At 54.5% G+C, this 25,747-nt stretch overlaps 1 protein-coding gene across 1 annotated transcript in view; it reads right to left on the bottom strand.

Annotated features, from left to right (window-relative positions):
• Positions 1–25,747, bottom strand: part of FSTL4 (follistatin like 4) — a 495,703-nt gene that overhangs the window by 135,259 nt on the left and 334,697 nt on the right. The window contains exons 5-6 of the mRNA XM_060296220.2: positions 18,629–18,822; positions 15,030–15,153 (exon numbers count right to left, since the gene is read on the bottom strand). Coding sequence (XP_060152203.1) covers positions 15,030–15,153; positions 18,629–18,822 — 318 coding nt within the window. The remainder of the gene's footprint in view (positions 1–15,029; positions 15,154–18,628; positions 18,823–25,747) is intronic.

The following is a 25,747-nucleotide window of genomic DNA, read 5'->3' on the forward strand; positions in this document are numbered from 1 at the left end:
GGGCAGGACGCACCGGCCTATCTCAACTGCATCGGGAGGCCCTCCAGAATCAGTAATGGCACCCTTTGATGCAAAACATTTTGAAAAAAGGCCAGGAGCCAAGGGGACCATTTTTCACGCCAAATAGCATCACCCCAAACTGTTTTGCACTAACGTGTCCTGTCTCACGTGCGAGAAAAGCATTTTGCAAACGCGTATTAATTGATTTTTACAACATCCCTGCCAGACAGAGGAGGAATCGGTCCCCCAATTAAAGAAAATTCAGTTTCATGATTGAATCAGGCACAACGATGGAGTGTGGGGAGCCCCAGGGTGCCAGGGGCAGAGGAGAAACGCCTGTCTGCCCTCAAGCCAAGGCTTAAATGTGGTCACAAGTGGCCTCGTCACAGATGTGCTGGAGGGCGCAGCAGCCGCAGTGCCTGGGTTCAAATCCTCTGACTTCTGGGTCCCAGCTGGGTGACCGTGGGCAAATTACTTAATCTTTCAGTGCCTCGATTTCCTCAACTCTAAAATGGGGATAAACGATATCCTTTTCATAAGGATTGTTGTTACTAGATAAGATAATGCAAAACCGGTTAACACTCAAAAAATATGATTAGTGGTAACAAATGCCACAGCCCCTGCTGCCTGTCTCCTCCGTCTGAGTACTTGTGTGCCTGACTGGCCCCAGCTCCCTGTCACTCACAGCCCACAGAGGCCCCAGGCTGGACACAGGAGCCTCTGGAAGTGCTTGCCAGATCGGTCCTGGCCAACTGGGAGGAGGGGCCCTGCAGCGGTCCTTCACAGGCCTGTGGGTAGGACAGACTCTAGAAGCAGGGGTGCTTCTGGTGCAGCGGCCTTTGTGGGCCAGGATGCAGGGGGTGGGAGTGGGTGGGACTGGGCCAGCTGTGCCCCCTCCTCTGGATACACTCCCTCCCCACCAGCCACCGACATCCACGAGGCTAACACCTGACAAACTTGAGGTACCACAGGGGCCCTGCTGAAACACTCTGGGCATCAGAGCGTCTAGAATTCCTTGAGTGGCAGTATAGCCTCGCTTGGCCTCTGAAGCCAGACTTCTGGGTTTACATCCTGACCTGCCACTCCAGCTCTGAGACGCAGCAAGTCACTCTAGTGCTTGGCGCTCCTGGGCTTTTTCTGCACAAAGGGGCTAACGACCGTCCCTCCCTCATAGACTGTCGCAAGGACTAATGGATGCACTTAGAACAGTGCCAAGGCACGTGCTAAGCACTCAGTAAGCATCGGCTCTTAACGCTGTTATTATTCCCCAAGAGTCATTATATGGCTTGAGAAGGAAGCGCTGCAACACATCACGGGCCCTGTAGCTGCTCTGCCCCAGAGCCCTGGGGCCTCTGCACCGTGTGCTGGCTGCTGGGTCAGCTCACACAGGAAATACCCCATCACGGGAGGGCTTCCCTGTGTGGGCCCCAAACCATTTCCTCAGCAAGCGACTTGTGGGCAGGGTAACAGGGCCAGGCCTGCTATGGTCGCCACTATGTTCCCAGGGCCCAGGCTGGCATTTGCTAAGCATGCATGCAAACCGGAGAGCAAATTTACCTGCTGCTTCCATTTGGAAGCGTTTCCTTAAACTTGTGTCTACTCAGAGCTTCCTAACCTGATGGTTTTGGGACCTCACAGACCACGGCTGTCACATGGAAACCTCCTCCAGTAAACTAAGCCATGGTGCCGAGCCATCTGACACCTGCCGGTGGTGTCTCGGTCACTCTGGAAGCTCACTGTTCTCCGCAGAGACCGCAGGGACAGCTGCTGGTCAGGCCACTCACGCTGGAAGCAACCATACATCACAGTGTCCCCATCTGAGGGTTAGGAACAGGGATTAGGGTCGGGAGGCCATCCCTGTACATTTGGGGAGACCCCCGGCTGTGTCACTGTAAGGACCATCTGCTCTCCCGTGATAAAGGCCACCTCCCACACCCTGGGCATCTTGGCAGATGTTACAGAGCCTGCAGGGCCTCAGCCTTCTGAGCCACAGCCCTTCGGAGAAGCAGGCTTGGTCTAGTCCAACACAGGCATTTTAAAGTTGAGCTGCCTAGACTCTGGGCCTGTGCATATGGCATCCACCCAGCTGCCCGGCTAGGGCTGCTCACAGAGCGGCTGTGGCCTGCAGCCTCGTGGCCGTGGATCACGGGCTTGGGCTGGGTGTGTGCCCTTCACGCCAAGCAAGATCAATAACCTCTCCTGACTTCAAAGGGAGGTGGGCACACAAGTGTGGAGGCTCAGGTGGGGCGCACATGGACAGATAACCCCAGTGCTTCCTCCTGTGTCCATTTAACCCTGGTTCTGCCCTCCTCTCCAAAAGCACTGCTGCCCAGAGACATTCATCAGCAGCCCATCTAGCTGCCTAGAGTCTTCCCTCCACCTATCTCTGCTTCCCCTTCACAAGAGCTGCTTTCAAACTCTAATGAGGCAGTGGCTGGTAGGCAGGGAGGCAGAGAGGCTGGGAAGCTTGGGGGAATCTGGGAATGAATAATCCAAAGTGAACCATCAGCCTCTGAATGATGGAGGGCTGACTCTAGGGGACCGGGAGCCCTGCTCAGCCCGTGTTAATTTAGAGAATGCAAGGAAAACATTCAAAGTGGAAGCACATTGGCATTCCTCTTTGATTAGATGCAGCTACCGACTGCTTCTCCATCCAGCACACGCTGCTACTCCCTCAGAAGCTACACAAGCAGCACTTAGAAGGTCTCCCACCACCTCCCCTCCTGTCTGGTAAGGGGTGTGTGTGTCCCTGGCTGGAAACAAGGGGGGCGGGTGAGGTGCTCTGTAATGATGGGGCTGCGGACAGTGAGACCCCAGGGAAAACTAGTAGAACTTCTGTGTGGGGCACAGGCAGTTAGAGAATCCATGGGGCAGACTGGACCTTTGCGTTTAGGGTAAGATATGCCAGGTTGCCTCCGAGCCTCCCTGTAGGTGTGACACCCGCTGCTCTCTTTCCAAATCCCCTCCTTTCCTCACAGCCAACGTCTTGCCTGTGAACATTCCACATTTTCTGTTTCTTCCCAAACCTGAAGCCCTGAGCTTCACGAGGAAGTGCTTCATTGACTGCCCCCCAATTCACAGGATGGTAATTCTGTACGTGATCTAACCCTCAGGCCACCAGGGTCCCCAGAGAGGACAGGGCTGTACCACTGGTCATGACACAGCAGGGCCCCCGATTCAGCCCTCACTTTGCACCTACCCCGTTCCTCCAGGATGGGGGATGTGGTCCAGAAGACATGACCACCATTGTCTCCACGGAAAGAGAGAGCCTGAGTGTCACTTGTCCACTCAGCGCCCCCAGGGCAGCCTCAAGAGCTCTGTCGATGCTCTTATTTGACCTCTAGTCCTTTTCAACCCAGCTCCCAACCCACCGTTCGTCCTGTCTGAGCCAGCCACGGGTGGCCTCCACTGACCCTTAGATCCCGCACCGTGCCCTGTGCCCTGGGTGCTGGGCGATGGCAGCCCCACATGTGGTCGGATGCAGCTGCCGCCTGGACGGTGCTAGGCCTGGTGAGCTCCTCCTTGGCTGTCAGCCTGCACCCAGGTGTCAGCAGGGGGACCTCAGGGGAAGGGTGGTTTGAACACCCATGAACGGCAGTGTTGTTCCCAAGCCGTCCTGCTGTCTAGCACCAGCACTTTTCTAAGTACGCTGCACAGAGGTGGGCTTTGGGAGACTGGGACCAACCCCAGGGCTGGACACCAGGAAGAGGAGGCTCTGGATGTGCTCTTACTTGTGGGAGCTGAGAAGGGATTGCTAGTGGATGGGTTTTGGGTCCGAGAGGAGAGCCTCTCTCCATGGGGGACCTGATCCCTCGGGGAGCGTGGGGACGCCTGTTCTGAGTGACAGGCCTGCTCCCTGGGGCCCCACCTTCCCCTATGGGCTGAAGCCCACTAGTCCTAAGGGGCTCTTTCCATGGTGTCATTGGAAGGGGACCTGGTAAACGTGTCTGAAAGCACCTGCAGCACACGGACCTCAGGATCCAGAAAGAGCACACAGTGAGGGGCACTGTTCTGCAGCAGCACGTGGTGAACGGCCCTCAGCGAGGATTTGGCCTCACTGACCCCTCCCTCTGCCCCATCCCAGAGTCACAGATCGTGGGGATCCTTCTGGATCTTGGCCTCTGGGGGAAGAACTGGAAACTCCTAAGGGTCCCGTCTAGAGCAGGGTGTGTAGCCAGTGCCTAAGCGCGCAGGTGTGACTCTGCAGACTTGGCTCTGTGTTGGCGTCTGTATTAGCAGCTGTGGGCACCTCACGGGCCCCCAGCCTCCCCGGCCTCAGTTTCCTTACCCTCAGAACTCAGGGGCGGGAGGAGTGCCCTGCCAGGTGCGGGTGTAGCGTCTGGCACGCAGCGTGTGTGCTCTGGAGAGCCGTCAGCGCCTCGCCAGTGGGGCTGTGTCTGCAGAGGCTCGAGAGCATTTGGGAAGATGAGTGAACCGAAGGAGGCACTCAGAGGGCCCGCCCGCCCATCTCACTGCCCCTCCTGCCACCTGTGGAAGGCAGAGCCCTTTGGGCCCCATTTCTACTCCCACCAGGATTCGATCTGCAATCCTGACAAGTGTACCAACAGTTGTGCCTGAAGCACCTGAAGACAAACGCCCATGCCGTCTGGAGCAGAGTGGCTCTCCAAGGCTCAGCTCATGGGTGCCTGGGGCAGCGCACGCACAGCCTCCCTCCCACCTCCCCTGGGCAGACCTTACTGCGGAGGATCCAGGAACGGGACCGCGCCAGAGGACTTGGAATCCTGGCCAAAGCCCGAAATGGAAAACCATTGCCAAGTAGCCCCATGTTTAAAGAGCACCAGAAGGCCACTTAATGCTGGTGGACAACTGCTCAGTGGTCCTCAGCTCATCGTCGCCCTCAGCCCCCAGGCAGGAGAAGCCTCAGGATTCACTGGAAAGTCTGCACAGAGGAGAATGAAACTGGTTTCCTGCCTGGACCTCTGCGGAGCCCTCCTGCAGGTCAACAGACTGGTAATGTACATTGTTTGTCCTAGTCCCAGGCTGGATGCCACGGGTCCAAGAACAAGAGCAGAGTCCAGAAGTGGAGGCAAAGGTCTGAGGCCCTCAGAACCCCACCAAGTCCTGTGTGCACTGAGGCGGGAACTCGGGGCTTGGAGCACACGGCCGTGAGCAGCTTGCCTTCTACCCAGAATCGGAACATGTTCTCTTCCATCAGTGGGGACACCTCCCGAGTCCCCATTTTACTGCGAAGGGCATTTGAATTCCAGTCGCCTCCTTGGCCTGGGGCCTCCCCCTTACAGCGTCCAGCCTGGAGTCTCCAGGGGGCATTTGGTAAGGACCCGTCAGATGCCGTAGTTATAAGGGGATCTACAGGTGGCTTTGCGCTCTCCCTCAGAGGGCCAGCTTTTGGGGAAAAACAAGTCCCACCAGGAGAGGGGTGAGTGAACTACAGCAGGGGTGGGAGCTGTCTTGGCAGCTCTCTGCCAACCCAGTGACCCAGATAACCCAATACCCCCGAGGAACAACGGTGGGCAGCTGACCCCGGCCAGTGTCACGCGTGGGCAGTAGGATGACCTCCACCACCAGAGAACCACCTGACTGTTCTGCATTCTCTCTGGGAACCGCTACAACTGCCTTGAACCTTTTTGCTTTGCTGAGATTTAGAAAAATCCATCGTGGTCGTTAATCCTTTCAACAGGTGTTTATCAAGCACCTACTATATGCCAGGCTGAACAGCCACCTTGTGGAAAGCTCTAGGCTTCTGTCTCTCTCTCCTACTCCCTTGTCCTCCAGCTGGAACAAAATGCCTCGGGCAATAACGACCTTGCCTGCTCTCAGACGCAGCCCCTACCTTCCTTCGCCCTCTTGCCTTCGGGGTTTGCTTCTGCTTCGTCCCTTCTGCTGCTTCCTGTGTTCAGGTACTCTTGGTCACGTGGGCTCCACCCATACATCCACCACCTACCATCTTCCCTCCCCTCAGTCCCAGGCCCAGCAGGACTCAGCAGGGCCTGGGGAGGGGCTGGGCCCTGGGCCAGTGGGAGGCACCCTCAGCCTTTGGGGGTTGGAGAGTTGCTGAGTAATAGTCACCATAAGGTGAGGACCTGCGAGCCAGCAGGTGTGGCCGGTGCAGGGGACACCTGGATGGGTCACCAGGGTCTCCGACCAGCCCCTCACGTGCCGCCTGAATGCCTGTTTCAGGCAGGCAGCAGCAGCTTGGGCGTTCCTTGCCCTTCCCTTCTCCTCTCCCAGGAGAAGACAACTCCCTCCGCCTATCCAGGTCCGGTCTGCGCCCAGAGCCTGGCTCTCCATCCACCTCCTGCCAGGGGCCACCCTGGTGCTGGGGCTTGCGAGCGCCCCCAGCCCCACCCTGTTGGTTGCTGTGCCCATGTAAGCAGAGGCCTCGTCCCGTCGCTCCCCAGCACTCTGTTCCTTGTCTGGCCCACAAGCTGGGCCTACAGAGTGGTAGTGGCCAGGGAGGTCTTGCGGGGCGCTGTCACAGAGCCTGAAAGGAGGTGGCTAGACACGAAGGAAAGACCACAAGGCACAGGACAGTGATTTATGCTCCAAGTATCCTCCCCAGGGGCGCACAGCCCTGGGAGGGCTCACCTCTCAGGCACATACCAGGCAGGCTTCCTCCACGCCTCAGACCGCGGGGGTCTCAGGTGCCACAGAGCCCACACCACCCCCAGGCCACATCCACACTGACACGCGGGTGTTGCTGGTAGGACGAGGGGGCCGCGAGCTGGGGGGCAGCCTGCCTTGCTTTCTGGGCTCTCGCCGGGAGCCTGAGAGGCAGCCTCGGCATCTGAGGAATGCCTTGGAGATCTGGGCTCCGGACAGCTCCCCCATTCACATCCCAAGCCTTCCCAGCACCTTAACCCCAGGGAGCAAGCTTGGAAATCAGTAATGTGACCTTCAGTGCTTAACTGCACGTTTAGGTCCTTGAAGTCCTCACAAAAGTTTTGCAAAAACAGTGAAATTTATGAGGACAATAAGGTACTATCCTGGTAAAAAGTTGACATTTAAATTGTTCTCATTTTATATCTTTGTAATGAAATTTTTTGTTTCCTCTGCAGCCATTTCTGAGTATTTACTAACGTTTCTGTTCTATGCAAAACTTCAAGTCAGGCTGGCTGGGTGGCACATGAGCATAAGACCCACAGCCTGGCCTGGAGTGCCACCAGGAGCTCTCACCTCAGAACAGGGAGAAACAAGGTATCCAGCCACCCTGCCCCTGCCTCTCCCTCGAAGAGGAGGGTCTTAAAAAAAAATCACCAAAGCGTCCTATTTTAATGAGTTTTCTTTGCAATTTGTATATAATAGATTTTCGATAACAACCTGTAACAAGTTCATTTTCTACTATTCAATTGCTCTGCACTGAGGCCATTGACAGCCTCCAGCTGGGATCTTTAAAAATGGAAAGTGCTTGAAAACTCAGCTCCAGACAATGCTAGAAAGTGGGACCAATAGTGCAGCTGTTAGCAGCAAACCACTGGAGATGGGAAAGAGGCCGTCTGGGTTTGAAAATTCCAAGGAGAAACTAGCAGAGGGCAAGCTGGCTGGTGAGCAGCAGTTCTGGCTCAGAACTCACCCCGCCATGGTGTGATGCGGGGCGAGACTGTTTCACCCCAGAGTCCTGATACATGCGGGGGGGGCCCCATTTTACCACCCTGGCTCCCCATGGGGGTAAGGCACTCATTGAACACCGCCCCCGCCCCCCCCATCACGGGCTGCCAATGGCTTTTCCTGCCCAGCTGGGGCTGAGGGGTGAGCACGCCCTCGGCTGTGTTTCCACTTTCACAGAGAAGGGAGAGCCTGGAAGGACAGAGTTCAGGCACTGGAGCATCAGTTCCTTGGGACCTTAGACAACAGCCCTGCTCACTTTATCATCTTGACAGTCATCACTGGAGATCTGAAGCTAAAAGGGCTTCCAAGGTGAAGTCTGGCTTTCCCCGTGATGCTCAGTGCTCTCTCCAGCGCCTTATGGGGTATGGGGTATGGGGGGGGGGTGCGGGGGGAGGCAGGGTGCGCACCTGCAGTGAAGGGGCCTCACCACTCCCCAGCAGCTCCTGTCAGGCCCGCCGGCCGGCTGGGGTAGGCCCCCGCAGATCCAAGCGAAGTCGGCCTTCTCCTGGCCCGGCCCCTCTGTCCGAGATCTGCCCTCTGGGGCCCCACTGGTCAGCCATCGCACCTCGTGACAGCCTCCTGACTCACTCCAAGTCCTTTGCCCCATTTGGGACCAGACCCTCCCAACATCTGTTCAGGACCCTTTCTCCTCCCCCTTTGCCCGGTTATCCCCAGTTCTGTGTGCAGGCCTCCCTGCCGAGCCTGCACCCAGTTATTCTCTGTCCCAGCTCCTGCTGTATTGGGTGGTGGTTCTGTTTCCCAACTACTACAAGCTCCCTGCAGGCAGGGCCTGGGGGTCTTGCTCATGCTGTGTCCCCTGCCTGGTGCTCGGGCTCTGGGAGTGTTGGCTGACCTAATGTTTTCCTCCTTCTAAGCTTCCTCATCTGTGTCTGTGCCTTTCCTCATGCGTGCTCTCCCTGCCCTGGCCAGGCTCCCCTAAAGTGTTCTGGTCGCCCGCCCGGCCCCTCACTCAGTGGACCCTGCACTCCCCGTGCACCTGTGTGGAGAGAATGGGCCAGAAGCTCCCTGCCCAGATGCTCCCTCCTTTCAGAGCCTGGCCCACACCAGCACCAGGGCAGATGTGCCCAGTCTTCCTACGGTGCCCCAGTAACAGTGCTGCTGCCTTTTCTGGCGCTGGCCTGAGTCAGGGAGCTGGGGTCTCTGTGCTCAGTGGCTGTGATCCAGAGGCTGGTCCTCCCAGGCTGCCAGGGCCCAGCTTGGGGGTCTCAAGCTGCCAGGGGCTCCAGTTTTCAGCGGGGCATGCTGTGTCCTCCTCCGTGGGTGCTGGCTTTGTGATGTGGCCTTAGGTGGGAGGGCGATGGCCGCGGGGCCCGGCAGGGGCCTGTGCCAGGGTCTAGGAGGAAGTGCAAACCCACATTCCACACTAGTGAATTATTTTCCAAGGTGCACAGATTTGCACCAAGATGGCAAAGCTGACCTCCTGGTGTGGGAGCGGGGCAGGAGCCGTGGGGCTGAGCCTGGACCGCTCACAGCCAGGGTCTGCTGCCTCTGCTGGGCATGTGGCTATGGGCTGAGGGGCGGCTCTGAGCATGACCCCTTGTCTGCACACATAGTTGCTGGGAGTGGGGGTAATGAAGCAGCAGGCAGGTGACCTAATAGACTAACAGAACATGTGTCCCGAGGAGGCTGAACGGCCGGTCAGCGGCCCTGGGAGCAGGACGAGAGCTTCATGGGACAAGCAGCTTCTGTCTTCATTAAGGGAGCATTAGGCCCATGTGGGCATCAGGGGCTCACCTCACACCCCAGTCACTCATCCAGCAGATCAGGGGCGTCCGTGGACGTGCCCTCTGGCCTGGTCTGGCCTGGCTGGTGCTCCCCCACCAGTGATCCCACCTGTGAGGCCCCAGCAAGCTGCTTCCTCTGCCGCCACCCCCTCCCCCGGAGACGTGCTAAGGCCCTCCGTGACCCTTGGTGACACTGTGCTTTGATGCCTCTGCTTGCTGTGAGCACATGGTGAGCAAAACAGCCTCTGGCCTCTTGGGGCCTATGGACTAATACGGGGCCAGATGACAATAGTGTGGCACAGAGTGACAGGGGCTGGGAACACACAGAAATCTTTATCATCACCATCATCATCACCATCATTGACCTAGCTGGCTAATGATTACTTAGCACTTATCATATACAAGGTATCATTCTAATCACTTTACACGTATTATCTCATTTAGTGCTGAGTAACACTGTGTGGTGGCTAGTATACCCATTTCATAGTTAAGGCACTTGAAGCTCAGCTTAACTTCTGGTAAAGACCTGTCCAAGGTCACGCAGCTAGTAAGTGGCAGAACAAGGATCTGAACAAGGTCTGACTCAGTCCACACTCAACCACCAGGCCACAGTCTCATTACCGTGTAGAGATGAACCCAGGGCTATTGGCACACAGAGGAAAGCGTGTGGGGCTTGGTAGAGGAGAGAAATTAAGGAAGACTTCCTGGAGGACGAGACCATTGAGCTGGGACTTGAAATTCAGGGAAAAGCACGGTGGGGACAGTGAGATTCTCCTTAATGGAGAATGCTGATGAGTTGCAACCTGTGTTTAAATGCATGAAATGTTTCTGGAACCAGGCATTTGGGTTCTCCTACCTGCTGGCTGTGTGACTTTGGGTTAGCTACTTAACTTCTCTGAGTTTCAGTTTTTTCATCTGTAAAATTGGGACATAATCACAGTGCTGACACATGATAAATGTCAGATATCATTTTATATGACTCAAGTAGTAAGAGCTCATTACTAACTAAAGCAATATTAACAAGCAAAAAAGCATTCAGATGGCACACTGACATTGGCTTCAGGGGCACTGAAGCTCGCGTGGAAACTTTCTGGAGCCCCTCTCTCCACTGGAGGTGAGGCGAAAGTCCCTGGCAGGGGGTAGTGAGACTCACAGCACCTTCTGATACCAGTTTCCAGTTCCTCCCTCCAGTGGCCACTCCAATTTAGCTGTTTTACGCCCTTGAGCAAACGAGGGACCAAGAGAGGGAATCTGTTTTCTTTGCCCCTTGATTTGCAAGTCCTGCATGAGGCATCACACACGTTGGGGTTGGGGAGTCGTCACACTAATGGTCTTAGCATCCGCCAACACCGACACCAGCGCGCGCAGGTTACTCCTGCTCTCCAAACTCAAGAGACAAATATTCTCAGATAAAACTTCTGATAAACCCCATGCTATCTGAAATGTTGCTATTGACTATCCCAAACTAAGGAAATGAACAGAGTAGGATAAAGTGGTATCCTTACCGGCTGAATTTCCTGTCTGAACTCACGCTACATGGATAAAGAGCCGGATAGATTTGGGGGAGGGATGGTTGCCGTTGTTTTGCCATCACAGGGTGGCTGTGAGGGCTGACTAAGATAACGGCGTCTGGCCTGGGCAGACATTATTCATTCCAGAAGATAACCACGTGCGAGGTGAAGCCGTAACCATCCTTTCATTACGCAGAAACAATGGCAGAAAAACAGCTGTAAATTGGCCAAGTGACCACCTCCTCTGTTTTACAGAGTTGCCCTGATACAGAGGTATTGCAGTAATCAGATTAAATCACTGTTTTCCTTCCTGCTTGCCTGGAGCTGAGGGAGGGCATCTGACTCTCACACAATCAGCTCCCTGCAGTCCCCCTGACACGGGTATTCCTCCTGGACACTGTGCACCTGTGATCCCAGATGTTAACACGGGAAGCCCTTTATCTTGCACCGCGAGCTGCGCAAACCCTTCCTTGGCATGCAGCACATTGCTCTCGTAGGAAAAGGACAAGTATTTTTCTGAAAAGCAGAAGGAACTTGTAATGAATTCAAAGTGAGAGAAAAATCCTCGTTTAAAGTAACATGTTTTTCCCATGCTCCCAACCCAAGCACTCAGAAAAGTGCAAAAACATGCATTATGAGAAAGATTTTTAAGCGAGCAACTTTTAGATCTATTTATCGAGATGAACAGACAGGCTGGCATGCACCATGCTTACCAGTAATCCTGGGGCCTGGGTCTCTGAGGTTCTGGGGCTTGTTAGGGATGGGGAGGGAGGAGTGGGGAGGAAGGGTGGGGGACACGTGCGGAGGGGACACTGTGTCTTTAGTTCCGAGATCAGCCTGTGGTTTGGAAAGCCAAAAGCAACCTGAAGAGAACGTTTGGATGATAAACAGAGGAAGAGAGGGAGGTCACCCTCCTATTCCACTGCCATCACTGTACAGACATGGGTGATTTGCAGCCTTCCCACCTTCTGACAGAAAGAGGCTGACCTGACTTCCACGGCTAAGGGATCTGTCCTCTGCCCTCCTCAGGGGAGGGTCACCTGTTCTGCAAAGCCAGAAGGAAGGTGCAGCCCCATCATGAACCCGTTCAACTGAGTGCGGCAGCCAGCAGCCCTAGGGTCCCTGGCATTGCCCTCAGCCATCCATAGACAATGGCAAACACCGGCCCAGCCTGGGCTACGCCAGCTGCACGAGAAGACGCGATTTAGGAGATCCACCCGCAACACCAAAAACTCATAAGTACAACCCACTTCTCCAGGGAAAACTCCCCTAGACCCATCCCTTAATAGAGCGGCCGAGTCTGTGCCAGGAGTCACCCCACAGACCCTGCCCTGCCTGGTACTCAAGGATGCTGGCAAAATAGAGCCTAAAAAATACAAGTTTAAAGCCTCAACTTTTGCCAGACTGTCAGCGGCAGTTTTGAAAATTAAACCCAAGATGTTGCTGCTGAAATGTTTCAGATATTACTTTCCGAGTTTGAGGGAGATTTCTTTAATGCCTATTGATTTCTGGTTAAAAAGTTGTACCTATATGTCTCATTTCAATTTCCTATTTAACATTCACTGAACCATAAATCCATTCCCAGAGCAACGGGAACTTAGAGTTCTTGTGACTTTGAAAGACCATTGATCCCGTGCGCTCCGAGTGGCTGACTGTGAGGCCTCTGTGGCAGGGTCAACTCGTGCTGCAACTTCCTTAACGGCTGCGAGTTTACGTTTTATTGCATATCTGTTATTTGGGTTGGGCTGTGATGAATGGTTTGGCTGCCCGGTTCAAAACAAGTCCAAGGCGACAGCAGAATCTAATTTGCTTTAAAAACGGTGATTATAAAGCTTTTCAAATAATAACCCAGGAATGAGGGAAACAGACAGCACATTGCTGTGCATGGGACATATGGCTGGAGGTGAAGCAAGGACTTCCCTCCTTTTCCACAGGCATAATGACCTTCACTAGGGAGGCCAGGGAGGGCTTCTCTTTCATCAGGGGTAACAGGGATGCTGCCATTTCCTTGAAAGTAGACCCTTAGCTCCTATTTGGTCCCAGACCAATTCCCATGGAGCGGGCTCATGTGCTAGAGGCTTCTGTGGCACCGGGTACCAGGATGGTGCCTAAGCAGTGCCCTTCTCTGCCTAACGATGCCATCGTGGGACATCTGAGTGCGATGCTCAGTGTATCCCCCAAGTCCTTGAAGTCCAGCCTTGGCCCCCAGCTCTTAAAAGGCACTGATCTTTTTCGTTACAGTTCCTTTTTCAGAGGGGCTTGAGCGCACAAGGCACTGTCTCAGAGCTGCCCCCAGAGAGCACGCTGCTGCTTCCCTGACGTGGAGGGCGGCTCACCCTGTCATCTGCCCCGACGTCTACTCTCTTTCTGTTCACGTCCTGTGGGAATGGCATCATCAAGAGGACTCCGTTTGGGGAAGCTGGATGGAGAGAAGCTTGCGGGAGGTGAATGCTGAGGACAGGAGGGGAGGGAGGGTCTCGTCCAGCGTGTGCAGGTCAGCGCCTAGCAATGGGCTCTCCAGAGGGGAAAGAGCACCCTCGCCCTTTTGCAGCATCTGTGTAGGTGTAGATTTCTGTGTTGTAAACACTCCTACTATGGCCGATTTAAAGCTACCAACCATTTGTTGGTAAAAGTCCTGAAAAAATCTAAGAATCGTCTCACGAGCTAGGTCTCTGGAGTTGCTGATACTTCCAGACATTCTAAAATTTAGAGATTTATTTCATGGAATAAGCTCCTCAATCCACAAAGCAAACCCCTCCCACAGCAGATTGAGCCTACAGCCATTCACACCTTATTATGAACCACCAGATGCAGATATGGGTTTTAGCCGTGGGCAGGAAGGAGGAGGTTGGGGAGCCACACCTAGTCACCGTGTATCAAGCAGAGCCCGGGAACTGGGGGTTGGACTCTGGGCCTTGGTAACAGGGACGTCGTGGACTGGAAAGGCACCGCCTGCGACAAGCTCAGGGACATTTCCCACAGGGAAGAATCGCACTCATTTTTCTCCTCTTAGGTCACATGAGTACCTCTTCTATCTGCCACAAGAGCTCTTCCTGCCAACAGATCACAAGGATTTTCAGGCCTTGTGAATGTCTGGAATAGCACACAGAGATGTCCACGAAGCAGGAATACCTTCCTGGAAAATGGAACTCCAGGTACAGGCTGGGGCCGGGGCCGAGGATGCCAGGACCTGGGGCTCAGGGTACTCAGGGCACCCTGGGGATCTCATCCCTGCTCCCCCAGTTCCAGGGCCTGCAGTTAGGAGCCGTGAGCTTGCAGGTCACGTCCAAGGGCGCCTCACACAGGGCACACACATTACCTGCTTTAAGCAGAGCCTGAATGCTGTCTGTCGTACAGGGACTTCAACTCTTTGGGGCCAAGAATGTCCCCTCTTGTCTCGGGTTAGGGCCCCCGCATCACCCTTCCCTCTCCTCTCCTAGTGAGCTTGTCTGCAGTTACCTGGGGCTCCTTCTTGCATCTCGCATCTCTTGGAAGCCCTGTTCCAGCCCCAGCTACGGCTGGCGCGAGGTCATGTCTTGGGGCAGCACCTCAGGGAGAAGACCTGTGTCCTTCAGCTGCCCTACCCACTTGCCATATGTACTAGCGACCCCACAGAGGGTCCACTCCGGGCACCTCCTCCGTTTTTAGGTAGCGCACCCCCTGTCTCTTCTTCTCCAGGGATTCCCCTGCCTCTCATCAACCAGGACCCTTGCTCTTCATCATCCTCCACAGTGACTGTTCCCTCTCCTGCCTGGCCAAGCCTCCAGCACCCTCCTGCAGGGTTTACCCCCAGGTAGGGTTACCTGATGGGGCCAGGCCACTGCCTGGGGAGAACCCTAACATCCGCTCCCCCATGTGCAGTCACAGAATCCCCTAGCGATGTGAGGCAGTGCCCTCCTAACCGTGCTCACGTCGCAGTCCCGGGTCCCTCAAACAATAGCAACAGCGCGAAGCAACTTTATCCAAAAGGAGCAGAGTGAGTCCCCCCGCCCCCCCCCCCCCCGACCCCTACCGTCCTTACTCTTCCCTTAAAGCTCAGGCTTGTTGCAAAACAAATTCAACTGCTTTCACCTATGGAAGAAGCCAATCTTGGAAACAACCAAGGACAGACTCCAGGCCCCTGACACCATTTTGGTGCAGGAATGTCTGTTTGCCCACTGCGAGCCCCGACTGGGGCCTGACTTACGGAAGGCTGTGTAGAACTCATGGAGGGTCAGGAGGCCGTCTTTGTTGTCGTCATCAAATCGGAGGAGGTCGCCTGGTGAGCACCCCAGGAAGTCCTCTTCCAGGCCCTGCTCCTTCAGCATGTGCTGCGGGTGAGAAAGGGAGCAAGGCTAGAACCAGGAGTGAGCTCAGAGCTGTGGGCACTGCTGGAAAATGTGCTCACCAGCGTGTGTGTGTGTGTGTGTGTGTGTGTGTGTGTGTGTGTGTGTGTGTGTGTGTGTTCGTGTGGGGACTCCAGCAACAGCTCGGTGGGCCATGAGGAGCATCAAAATCTCTTTGGTATTGTCTCGTTTGATTCTCTCATTTTATAGATGAGACAACTGAGGCTCAGAGAGGGAAGGGACTTTCCCAAGGTCACCCAGTGATTGGGGCCGACTCGGGATTAGCATTCAGGTCTGTCTTCTCCCTGCCTGGGCAAACAGACCCCAGACAGTCTGAGGTGGGAAGGATCCTGTGGTCACCTGATCTACCCCTTCACGTTGTAGATGGGGAAACAGGGAAGAGAAGGGGCCTGATCAAATAAGCCCAGCAAACAGTGGCCGAACTCAGTGGCTCCCAGCTACGTAGAGCTGGAAGGTCACTGCTCCATCAGTGTTCCCCTCTCCGCCTCCACCAGCCCACTCCAATCTCAGGGCAGCACATCCTAGCCACAGCACTCCCCCCGGGAAGGGGAAACTGCCGTTCTACTGACCTAGGCTTGGGCCCCCGTCTCTGCCTGCCCTGTCTTGCCAGGAACACAAACCACTACCCTTAGGATTCTGTCACGGGGACCAGGGGGGAGCCCCTGTGAACTCCTCTCTGGATGTGGCCTGGGCCACAGGGCAGAGGTCTCCCCAGCATGACCAGTCACCTTTTGGCACGTGTGTCTGGAACTAGAGTCTTGCAAGGAAAATGCTCAGAAGGAAATCTCAGAAGAAAGAAAATGATTTTACATTTGTGGGGAGAGGGGAACAGAGGCACTTCCTCTTTATTTAACGGTCTCAGCTGGGCCTGCTATGTTAAATGCAATTTAATGTGATAATGTTAAAAAAATGACCCTTCACCCAGCAAGTAAGAGTGTTCGATAAAAGGGCGATCAACCGTAATGCCCGAAATCAATCTTCCAAAGATGGAAATTTCCCTTTGTCTATTTCTGTATTGGAAGTTGATTAACTTTTCATAGGACTGACGAGTTTTTCCCGGACGCCTCTGATTCAGTGTCAAGGAAAGGCCCATTTTAGCTGGCCCCTGCGCGGCAGATTTATGAAATGTACTTTAAACACATTAAATTTTAAAGAGGAAATCATAGTCCAATTACCATGCTTGTTAATGGCTTCAGGTGCCTCGGGGCATGTCTCTGCTGGGTTAGAGCAATGCGCCCAGGAAGGTTCTGTTTACCTGGCAGCTACCGGGAGCCACGTGGGCCTGGGGCACCAAGAGCCCACAGCCGCCTCTGTTAAATAAGGAGAAAACGCCTGCCCTCCGGGCTCCCCGCACAGCCTGTATTGCGGGGAATCGAATCGCCAGATGGCTAGGTAAGCCAGGTAACCGTAACTAACAGGACCTGGGCTCTCCCCAGAGCGGCGTGGGTCACCTGTGGGTCCCTGGCCCCGCCCCTTGGGCTCTTAGCCATAGCTGGGGGCTGAGTGTTGCTGGAAGTGGCGACATGCAGGCTGGCATGTGCCTGGGAGGCCTCCCGGGGTGCGGGCCGTGGATGGACTTGCACAGGCTGCCAGGTGTGGGTGAGCAGGGGCAGGTCTGCAAACGCCTTAGGATCTGTGTTTCCCCACACACTCCCTGGAAGCAGGCTCTGGACTGGCTGGACTTGAGAAGGGGACCCTGCGTGGGGAAGCGTCTGGATAACTGCTGTGTACTCAGATTTTATGGGCACCTGTCATCCCCACAGACTTGGAGAGGAGCAGGTGGAGCCTGTGGTGGGAGCCCTCCCCCCAGGGAGCCCCCTGTACCGTGAGGAGAGCAGGTCCACTCACCGCCCCCCCCACCCCCCCGCCCCCGGGTTTTGTCTTAGTTCACCATGTTCTAGGTAGTACACACTCTGCATGCAAGTCTCCTGATTTCCTGGAGCTGCTTCCTCATCTAAAAATACTCGGGAAGGGAGGATAACACTAGCACCTACCACACAGCAAAGGGTGGCTGAAAGGTTTAAGGAGGAAATAGTAACAACAATAAAGGTGATGACGACGAAGTGATGCTGACGGCTGTCACTTACTGAGAACGTGCCGCGTGCTGGGCACTAGGCTGAGACCTTCACGTCTTAGCTCATCTAACCCTCCTGAGGACCCTGCGACGGTCACAGACAAGGAACGAGGCACAGAGAGGCGAAGCTGTCTGCCTAGACCCACTAGGTCCCTGTAAATGCTGGAGCTGGACCTGAACTCAGGCAGTCTGACCGTGAAGTCTGCGTTCGTAGCTATTCTACCTCCGAGTGAGGAACACATCTGTGTTGGGCACATCACAAGTAAAGGGCCTTGCTTAGTGCCGAGCCCACAGCGGGTGCTCCGTAAATGTCAGGACCCTCCCTAGCCTGGTCCTTCCTGGTGACCTGGTCACAGCTTTGATGAGGTCGTTGCTGTGCCTTGTGAAGGATTTCTTTAAAGTAGCATCAAAGGTGGGGACTCATCCTATTACCTGTCCTCTGGTGGAGGGCACTCTGTGGTTTCTGGGGCAGAGCTGCTAGGCCCTCCCACCCTTCCTGGGGAGGTTGACCTCGTTCTCCCTCCATATCTTTGCCCCTGGTGTGGCTCCAGGGCCCCAGGCCCTCAGAGACAAACAAGCAGAGCAGGAGCAGGAACTCAGGCCCTCGGGGCCACCCAGCCTGCCTTTCTGCCACCAGCACCCAACAGGCCCACCCTGCAGCTGGCCTGCCTGGTGCCCTAGGTTGCTCCTTCCTCGCTTCTTTTTGCTGCAGATGCTCCAGGCCCTTGTACCACCTTGTAGCTGGACAGAGGGACACGTGTGCTGTGTCTGGGAGGGAGGCCCCATCCAAGTGTTTTCTCAAAGGGAAGAGCAGTGTTTGGGGGTGGCCACAGGGCTTCCCGCAAGCCAGCAGGCTGGGGTGTGGGCTACTGATTCCTGGATACCGCAAAGGGCGAGGTCCTAGCGGAGAGGACGTGGGGACACCCAGGTCACAGCTCCAGAAGTGTTTGGTGGGAACCAAACCTGCTTCCTTTGAACCTCTCTGCTGAGGAAAGCAAAGGGCTCAGGAAGAAAAGACTTACTTCCTAATGAAACCCTCAGAGCCCAGCCGGTGTGCAGTGTGTGTTTCACCAGCTAGCTGAGAGTGCCTCAGAGCTTGTTTGTAAATATTTGCTGACGGTGGCTGGTGGGAAGGAGACACTGACATCGTTCTGTTTGTCAGATATTCTCGAGACGTGTTAAACACAAGCTCTCCGACTCCCGGGAGGTGGCTTTCTCTTGCAGGAGCAAGGCCTCCTTGGCATCCCATTACAGAGACGGTTACAAATGACTCTCCCCATGTGGATCTCCCAGTTCTCTTCCTTCACACGCAGAATGGAAAACTGGATTCCTCCGTGATGCAATTTCACCGAATGCCGTACCCACCTGGGCCAGTTCAGAGCGGCTGAGGTGGCCGTCCCCGTCTACATCCAAGTCCTTAAACAGAGATTCCACCAGGAGCCGCTTCTGGGAAGCAGGGTCTTGTCTGCTGTCCCCTTCATGGAGTGGCTGCAGGCGGGTCTGCAGCGCCAGGAGGGCCTTCTTCAGGCGGGCGTAGTCGGCCATGGTGCATGGGTTACCTGGAAGAGAAGATGGGGTTATTGCAGCCAGACTCCTCCCCCGGTCTCGAGAAGACCCTCATCCACCCCACCCATCGGCAGTTACTGGGCATTCACTATGTGCAGTGCAGGGTGTTACCGGAGTGCATGAGACCTATTCGTCCGTCTGTCCACCAGTCCATCCCATAAATATTTATGGAGCAGTGGATACATGCTACACATGATGCAAATGCTGGAAGGAGCCTGTTTGTTCATCTCGCAAATGTTTATTGAGCACCTACTACAGCCAGACACAGAGTGTTTGCCAGACGGAATGGGGAGATCCGTCCAGGGGAAGTCCCAGCACAGCCCCACAGCGGCTTTAGGAGAGCCGCCCCGATTCCATTTTGTAATAGCTCATCTTTGCCTTAATCCTACCTTAAAGGCTGCTTTGGAATCCTTGGTCTCATAGATTAGCGAGTTCCAGTTAACAGGACTAATAAGCCCTGCTTAAGTTAATTAGGTACACTCCCAGGGCTGGATTACTTCAAAACGAACATGAGTACACAAGCCTACGACCAAGACACAAAAGGCAGCTTTTACAAAATTAAAACCAAAGCGCACAGCCCGTTGCTCTTAGGCCTTTTATCATGGCCATGCTTGGTCCACAGCATCCGAACCACACAGTGCTTTGGCAAATGAGGCCTGTGACGCACTGTGACATGACATAGTTTATCTCGCTGGCAACAGGCCATGAGGATGCTCCCCGCACAGGGCTGCACCGTGAGTGGAGGCTGCTGGTTGTTAGCGAACGGGAGAGCCTCTCTGGCCCCACTTCCCCACCTCCCGGGATGGAATATGTACTCCAGCACCTGGCTTTGCTGAGCCCTGGAGCAGGGGTGTGCACTCCTCCTCATCCAGTCCAGGGTGAAGCCAGTGCCCTGCTGGGAAGGGAGTGTCTGGGGCCTGGGGCTCGTCCCCCTAATTCTAAGGCCAGTTTAGGGCACCAGGTCATAGCTCAGGGGTGCTGGAGCGCACTGGATCTGGAGTCCACCGGGTTTGAGTCCCAGCTCTGTGGCTGCCCGTGTGTGTACCTTGCACAAGGTGCCTCAGTGATTTCATCTGTGAAGTGGGGAGAGCAGTGCCTCCCACACAGGGCTGTTAGGAGGGTTAAATAAGATATGCACATAAAAGGCACAGCAGCGGTTTGGCACCAAGTAAGGGCTCATAAAATGATAGCTACTCTCCCCCTTGTCATTATTGGAACCACATTTGCCGAAGAGCAACAAACAGGGGAGCTGCCTGGTGGGGAGAGTGCTGGTGGGGAAGCCTGTCTCTCTCCCTGCCTCCCTAGACAAGCCTGGATGGTCCAATCACTTTCTTGTGCTTGTTTGTGTTTCTAGATTTTCTTCCAATTTGGGTCAATTGATTCTTGTCAGAAACAGATACCTGTTACTCTCCTCCTGCATGTTTATTTAGAAAAAAATCAATTGCTGTGTTCAATATAATCAAATCTATTTGCTCTCTGGGGGTTTCTATGCTCTGACAAGAACAACTCACCCACCCCTCTTTGGCCTTGTAGGGTATCCATTCCTGGGAGCTCGTAGGGCCCCTGGTTGGCAAACCCGATTCTCAAGTCTGTACGGCGTTGAGAATTGTGGCTGTGTCCCACGACCACACACTCACGCCCAGGGGAATACGTGGCGGCCTGCTGGGCTCTGCTTCCTGAGCCTGGACAAAGGTCAGTCTGGGGAAAGTAGAGGAAGAGCTTTGCTCAAATCCTGGCCTCCAGCCTCCAAGAGGGTGAAACTAGTCCTGGCAAATGGATAGCAGCTGGATGCGGTATCTGAGTGGAGAGAGAAGCTTTGGTGGAGACGGCAGTGGAAGTCTCTGTGGGGGGATCTGCAGGGACCTGCACTGGAGGGCCTGTCGGGCTTTCCTGGGGACAGGCATTCATGCCCAGATGCTGGGAAGCTAGTGCACACAGCGGATGGCTATGGGGTTGATAGGAGGCTTGACTCAGAAATGCTAGTGTACAGTTAACCTACAGAAAAACACACTACAGCAGGGCCACCTGAAGGATGGGCCAGGCCAGGTCAGATGGGGAGAGATGTTTCATCCTCGCAGGTCCTCCCAACCCTCCAATCTTCTTCACAGACCCTGGTGGGGCACAGATCTCCTCTGAGCTGCCTGCTGCCCTAGGCCAGGGGTCCGAAGCTAGACAGCACCGCCCACTCTGGCAGGCCAGGGAAACCTTCAAGGTGGGTTCTGTCAGGTGGGCTCCCCAGGCTCTTCCCCTCTTATCACATCCCTACAGTTCACTGTCAGTTCACAGTGGCTTCTCCACCCTGGCAGCTGCCCAGCACATGAATCCTGGTCAGGAAGGTATGTACATGTCTAGAAATCAACTTGGGGAAAAGAGGTGGTTGCGCCCAGTCTCCAGGGCCAGCTCCCTGAGCCCCTGGTCTGGCCTCCTGCTAGGGCTCATGCCAGCCATGCCCTCCCATCCTTTTACCAGCATTTACTCATAAACTCTGTGCCCAATACTGGGCAGCACTTTGAGGATACGATGGAGCTTCCCCTCCTGGGCATCAAGGGTGCCCGTGGAGGGAGAGCTAACGAGGCCGGGGTGAAGGAAGTCTCCCTAAGGACGGGACCTGCAGGATGAGGGATCTGTGGGCAAAGGACGCAGAGGGAAGGGGATGCCAGGTCACAGGTACTGCAGGTGCAGGAGCTGGCGGCACAGAGGAAGCTGGTGTGGCTGAGCCGGAGTGAGGCGGGGATGGGGGCACAGACAAGGCTAGAGGGAAGTGTGGAGCTGGCGTTGGATGCCAAGACCGGCAGATCACACTTTGCCAAACTTGCCGTGGCTTCTTTTCTTTACTGAGGGCCTCACTGTGCCTGGATGCTGCTGGGCGTGGGGGTCCTGGGATAAACTGAGCTGCTCCTGGAAGACGATTTGAAATCCTTCTTTATCCCAGGAGCACTTGCACTTTACATGAGTTTCAACCTGGAATAATTAAATTATTGGCCCAATGTTCCTGAGCTCCTCTAATATCCCTATAGCTCTGGGCGACCACGAGCACCAGAAGAAAGACACCCTAATGGTGTCACTTTAGATTCCAAAATTCAACCTCTTTCAAGACTTCTGATGCTTCATCTCCAGCAAGGACTGCCCTCTCAAAAGCCTTCCTTTTTGGTTTCCAGGATGAGTTTACCAAATCCCAGGTTTAGTTTTTTCATTCACAACCCCCCCCGGTCACACTGTGGGGTCGGACGGAACAGCTCACCAAGGTGGAGCGTGGGCGTCTGTAAAGGTTCCCACCCTGCTGCCAGCTTTAAACCTTTGTCTTATTGTAAAAGAAACACACGTCCATCAAAACAACAACAACAACAAAACACTTGGAAAGTGCAGATAAGTATAAAGAAAGAAAATAAGTTACCCATAATCCCCTTCCCAGAGGCTGTCCAGAGGTGAAGCCAGGCTCTCTGCACAGGTGACCCTGACTGTGAGCCGTTTAAACTAGTGGAGCCCTGGCTGGCCTTGTGTGTCGCACGGGGCCTGAGGCCCGGCCCACAGAGCCCCTGTTTTCAGATCTTCCTCTTCCCTTACTCAATTTGGGCAAGAGCTTCAATACCCAAGGGTTGGGTCTTTCTCAGTATCATGCGGGTCACTGCTGCCCGCCCACCCAGCAAGTCCACCGGGGACTTGAGGAGGTAGGGGTGTGGAGGGAGAAACAATCTTAATAGCACCTGCCACACGAATGTGCTGCTTGGGGTTGGTGTTTACTGCTCCCTCCAGTGTTCTTTTATTTTTCTTTATATAGCAGGTTTTTGTTAGTTATCTATTTTATGCACATCAGTGTATACATGTCAATCCCCATCTCTCGATTCACCCCACCCCCACACCGCTTTCCCCCCTTTGTGTCCATAAGTTTGTTCTCTGCATCTGTGTCTCTATTTCTGCCTTGCAAACCAGTTCACCAAAAAAATCCCCATTTTTCTAGGTTCCCCATATATGTGTTAATATACGATATTTGTTTTCTCTTTCTGACTTACTTCACTCTGTATGACTGTCTCTAGATCCATCCATGTCTCAGAAAATCTACAAACAGTAAATGCTGGAGAGGGTGTGGAGAAAAGGGAACCCTCTTGCACTGTTGGTGGGAATGTAAACTGGTACAGCCACTACGGAGAACAGTATGGAGGTTCCTTAAAAAATGAAATATAGAATTACCATATGACCCAGCAATCCCATTACTGGGCATATACCCAGAGAAAATCATAATTCAAAAAGACACACGCACCCCAATGTTCACTGCAGCACTATTTACAATAGCCAGGTCATGGAAGCAACCTAAATGCCCATTGACAGACGAATGGATAAAGAAGATGTGGTACATATATACAATGGGATATTCCTCCAATGTTCTTTACCCAAACCTCTGCCCGGCTTACTCTTCACTGTATATTGGCCACTGCAGAAACATCACCCAATCTAAACTAGCACCCCCAGCTTCATAATTCTCTGTGCCCCACATGTCTGGGGTGGGCCTGGGTCCCAGGGACGGACCCTGCCCCTTTGGAGGGCAGGTGTCTGGAGGAGATACAGCAGAGGCTTGGGGACCACAACACCCCTCCCGGGTGCCCCCGCGGGGGCTGACCGTGATGATGGTGAGAATGGCCATGCCCAGCCTGTCCTGGGAGCCCTGAGCCTGGGCCTCCGTGGCCTAGCCTGCAGTACGGTCAACTTCCTTACTATTGATCCAGGGTGGGTGGGTGGGAGGGACTTCCAGAGAGGACTCTGGAGAGGAGGACGTTTGTATATGATATTGAGGTCTGTGACTTGAATGAGCTCACCTGGAGCTGCCCAGCTGGGACATTAGGGGACCTGCTTCATGAGTAGGCAGACTAACATAATTTGTACATGCTTGGAAAGTCATTTAAGTGTTTCCCCTGTGTCTTGGTGTTTTCAAGGAAAAGAAAAATTTGTGTCATTATAATATGGGGACTTTGGGGTCTCTTTGTGACTTAGGCTAGGTCGAAGCCTTTTAGTGAGGCTTGGAGAGTCCCAGGGAAGACCCCTCCAGGCCCATAAACTCACTGTGCCTGATTGCAGCCGATGCTGGCCTGCTGGGTACCTTCTTGCGTGCTTTCTCCTCTCCTCTTCTTTCCCCTTTCTCTGGGGCCCAGCTCAGCCCCCTCCTGCGCACATACAGAACCACTGTCATCCATCCATCTTCTTACTCTCTGCCCTGTACATGCGGTCTGTTTTTGTGTGTGTGTGAGGCTTGTCCTCTGTCTTAGTTTGGCCTCCTGCTTAGCAGCCCCTGCAACTAGGATAGAGGGTGAGCAGTATATTTGGAGATGATCCCAAGAAGTGCAGGGAGGAAGGAGGAAGTGAGACTGGGGACAGGGAAAGACAGTGGCAACCCGGGGCTCAGTCCACAGGACCTTGCAGAGACGGTGTTGAGTACACCTCGGAGCTGCTCCACCGAGGTGCCGGGGGCAGGGTGCTCTTCTACCAACTTCCGGCCCTCCTGGGCTGAGGGCTGCTCCTGGGGGCATTACCCCCACCCCAATCCAGCACTTGTGGACTCAGCTCATGCTTGAGGCCAGAAAGGGCCCTCAGGCTGAAGATGAGGTTGGAAGCTATTTACAAGTTCACGGGGACTGATCACCCGAAGCTGCACGGAACCTCCGGGTTGACTGTGGGAATCTGGATGGGGTGTTACCAGCGTCGGCTACATCCCTCTGTGGGGCTGCAAGTTCCAAGCTGGTGGGACTGGCCTGGATAGTCACACGCACAGTGTGACAGTGTTAAATGCTTGTGGATGTGGTTGAGTCCTGCGGCTCTAGGCAGACTCTCTCCTCAAGAAGCTAGGGTGACAGGACCACTGTGTAACAACCTTAGCTGGGGTCCTCAGGTAGAGACAGCCTTCATCACAGGCTGCCACACCTGACACCAACTCCACTAATGACAGTCGTTGCAAGGCTGGAAGGAGCACTAGACGGGGAGGCAGGAGAACATCTGGTTCTGTTTTTGAGCAGCTGTGGGACCCTTGGAAAGGCATCCACCCCTGCCCTCCTTGCATCCACTTCCTACCTTAGAATGGGGGCAATAACAGCCTTTGACCACCTTACAGGGTCCTTTTACGTAAAACTAAATATAAACAGACTTTGCCATGTCTGAGTGGTCAGCCAGCCCCGAGGGCTTCTCTGCATGAGATGGGCTCAAGGCCCTGTGTGAGCCGGGGCCTGGTGCATCTGTCTTTGTCCCCTTCACTGATGCTCAGCGCCTGGCACAGGTGGCCACAAAATCAGTGAAGACTTCTTCACTCCCTTCCCCTCCCCACGAACATTTCTGCTCTAGGGCCTTTCACGGAGGGAGGCTTGTGTCCCGGCCAGCCTGGCAGTGATGAGAATCCCCAACAGGCCCTTGGAAGGGCCCAGCCACCCTCCGCTGGCTGGGGTGCCCCCTGTGCCGCAGCGCTGGCCTCGGGCTTCCTGCCAGCATGTGTGTGCGCGGGGCCCCTCCTGCTCACAGACCGGGCCTGTTTTGGCAGATAAAATATTGATCAGCCCGCTGAGGAGCCCAGAGTGTGATCCTATTTTCATGTCAGAACTTGGTAATGAACTACATTTATCAAGCCCGTTCTCCACGAGAAAGGTCAGCCGCAGATCTGGCTAAGTTGTTATGACACCTCATTAATCTAGTTCCCTCAATAACTGTCCCTCTTTGAAGATTCTAATGTTCTCCCATTCCAGCCACAGTCCTTCCACTCCGAGGGAGATTATTATAGCAGGAGCACAGGCACATCCGCATTTAATTTTTTGAGCAAAGAGAGATAGGAAGCAGGTAGCAGCTTCTGGAATTAAACGTCTATCAAAGGCACGCTTTCTATTGCAAAACAAAGGGAAGTAAGAGAGACACTGAGAATATTCTATCAGCCACATGCGCCCCTGC

Source organism: Globicephala melas, chromosome 3, assembly GCF_963455315.2.
Source record: "Globicephala melas chromosome 3, mGloMel1.2, whole genome shotgun sequence".
Taxonomy (NCBI): domain Eukaryota; kingdom Metazoa; phylum Chordata; class Mammalia; order Artiodactyla; family Delphinidae; genus Globicephala; species Globicephala melas.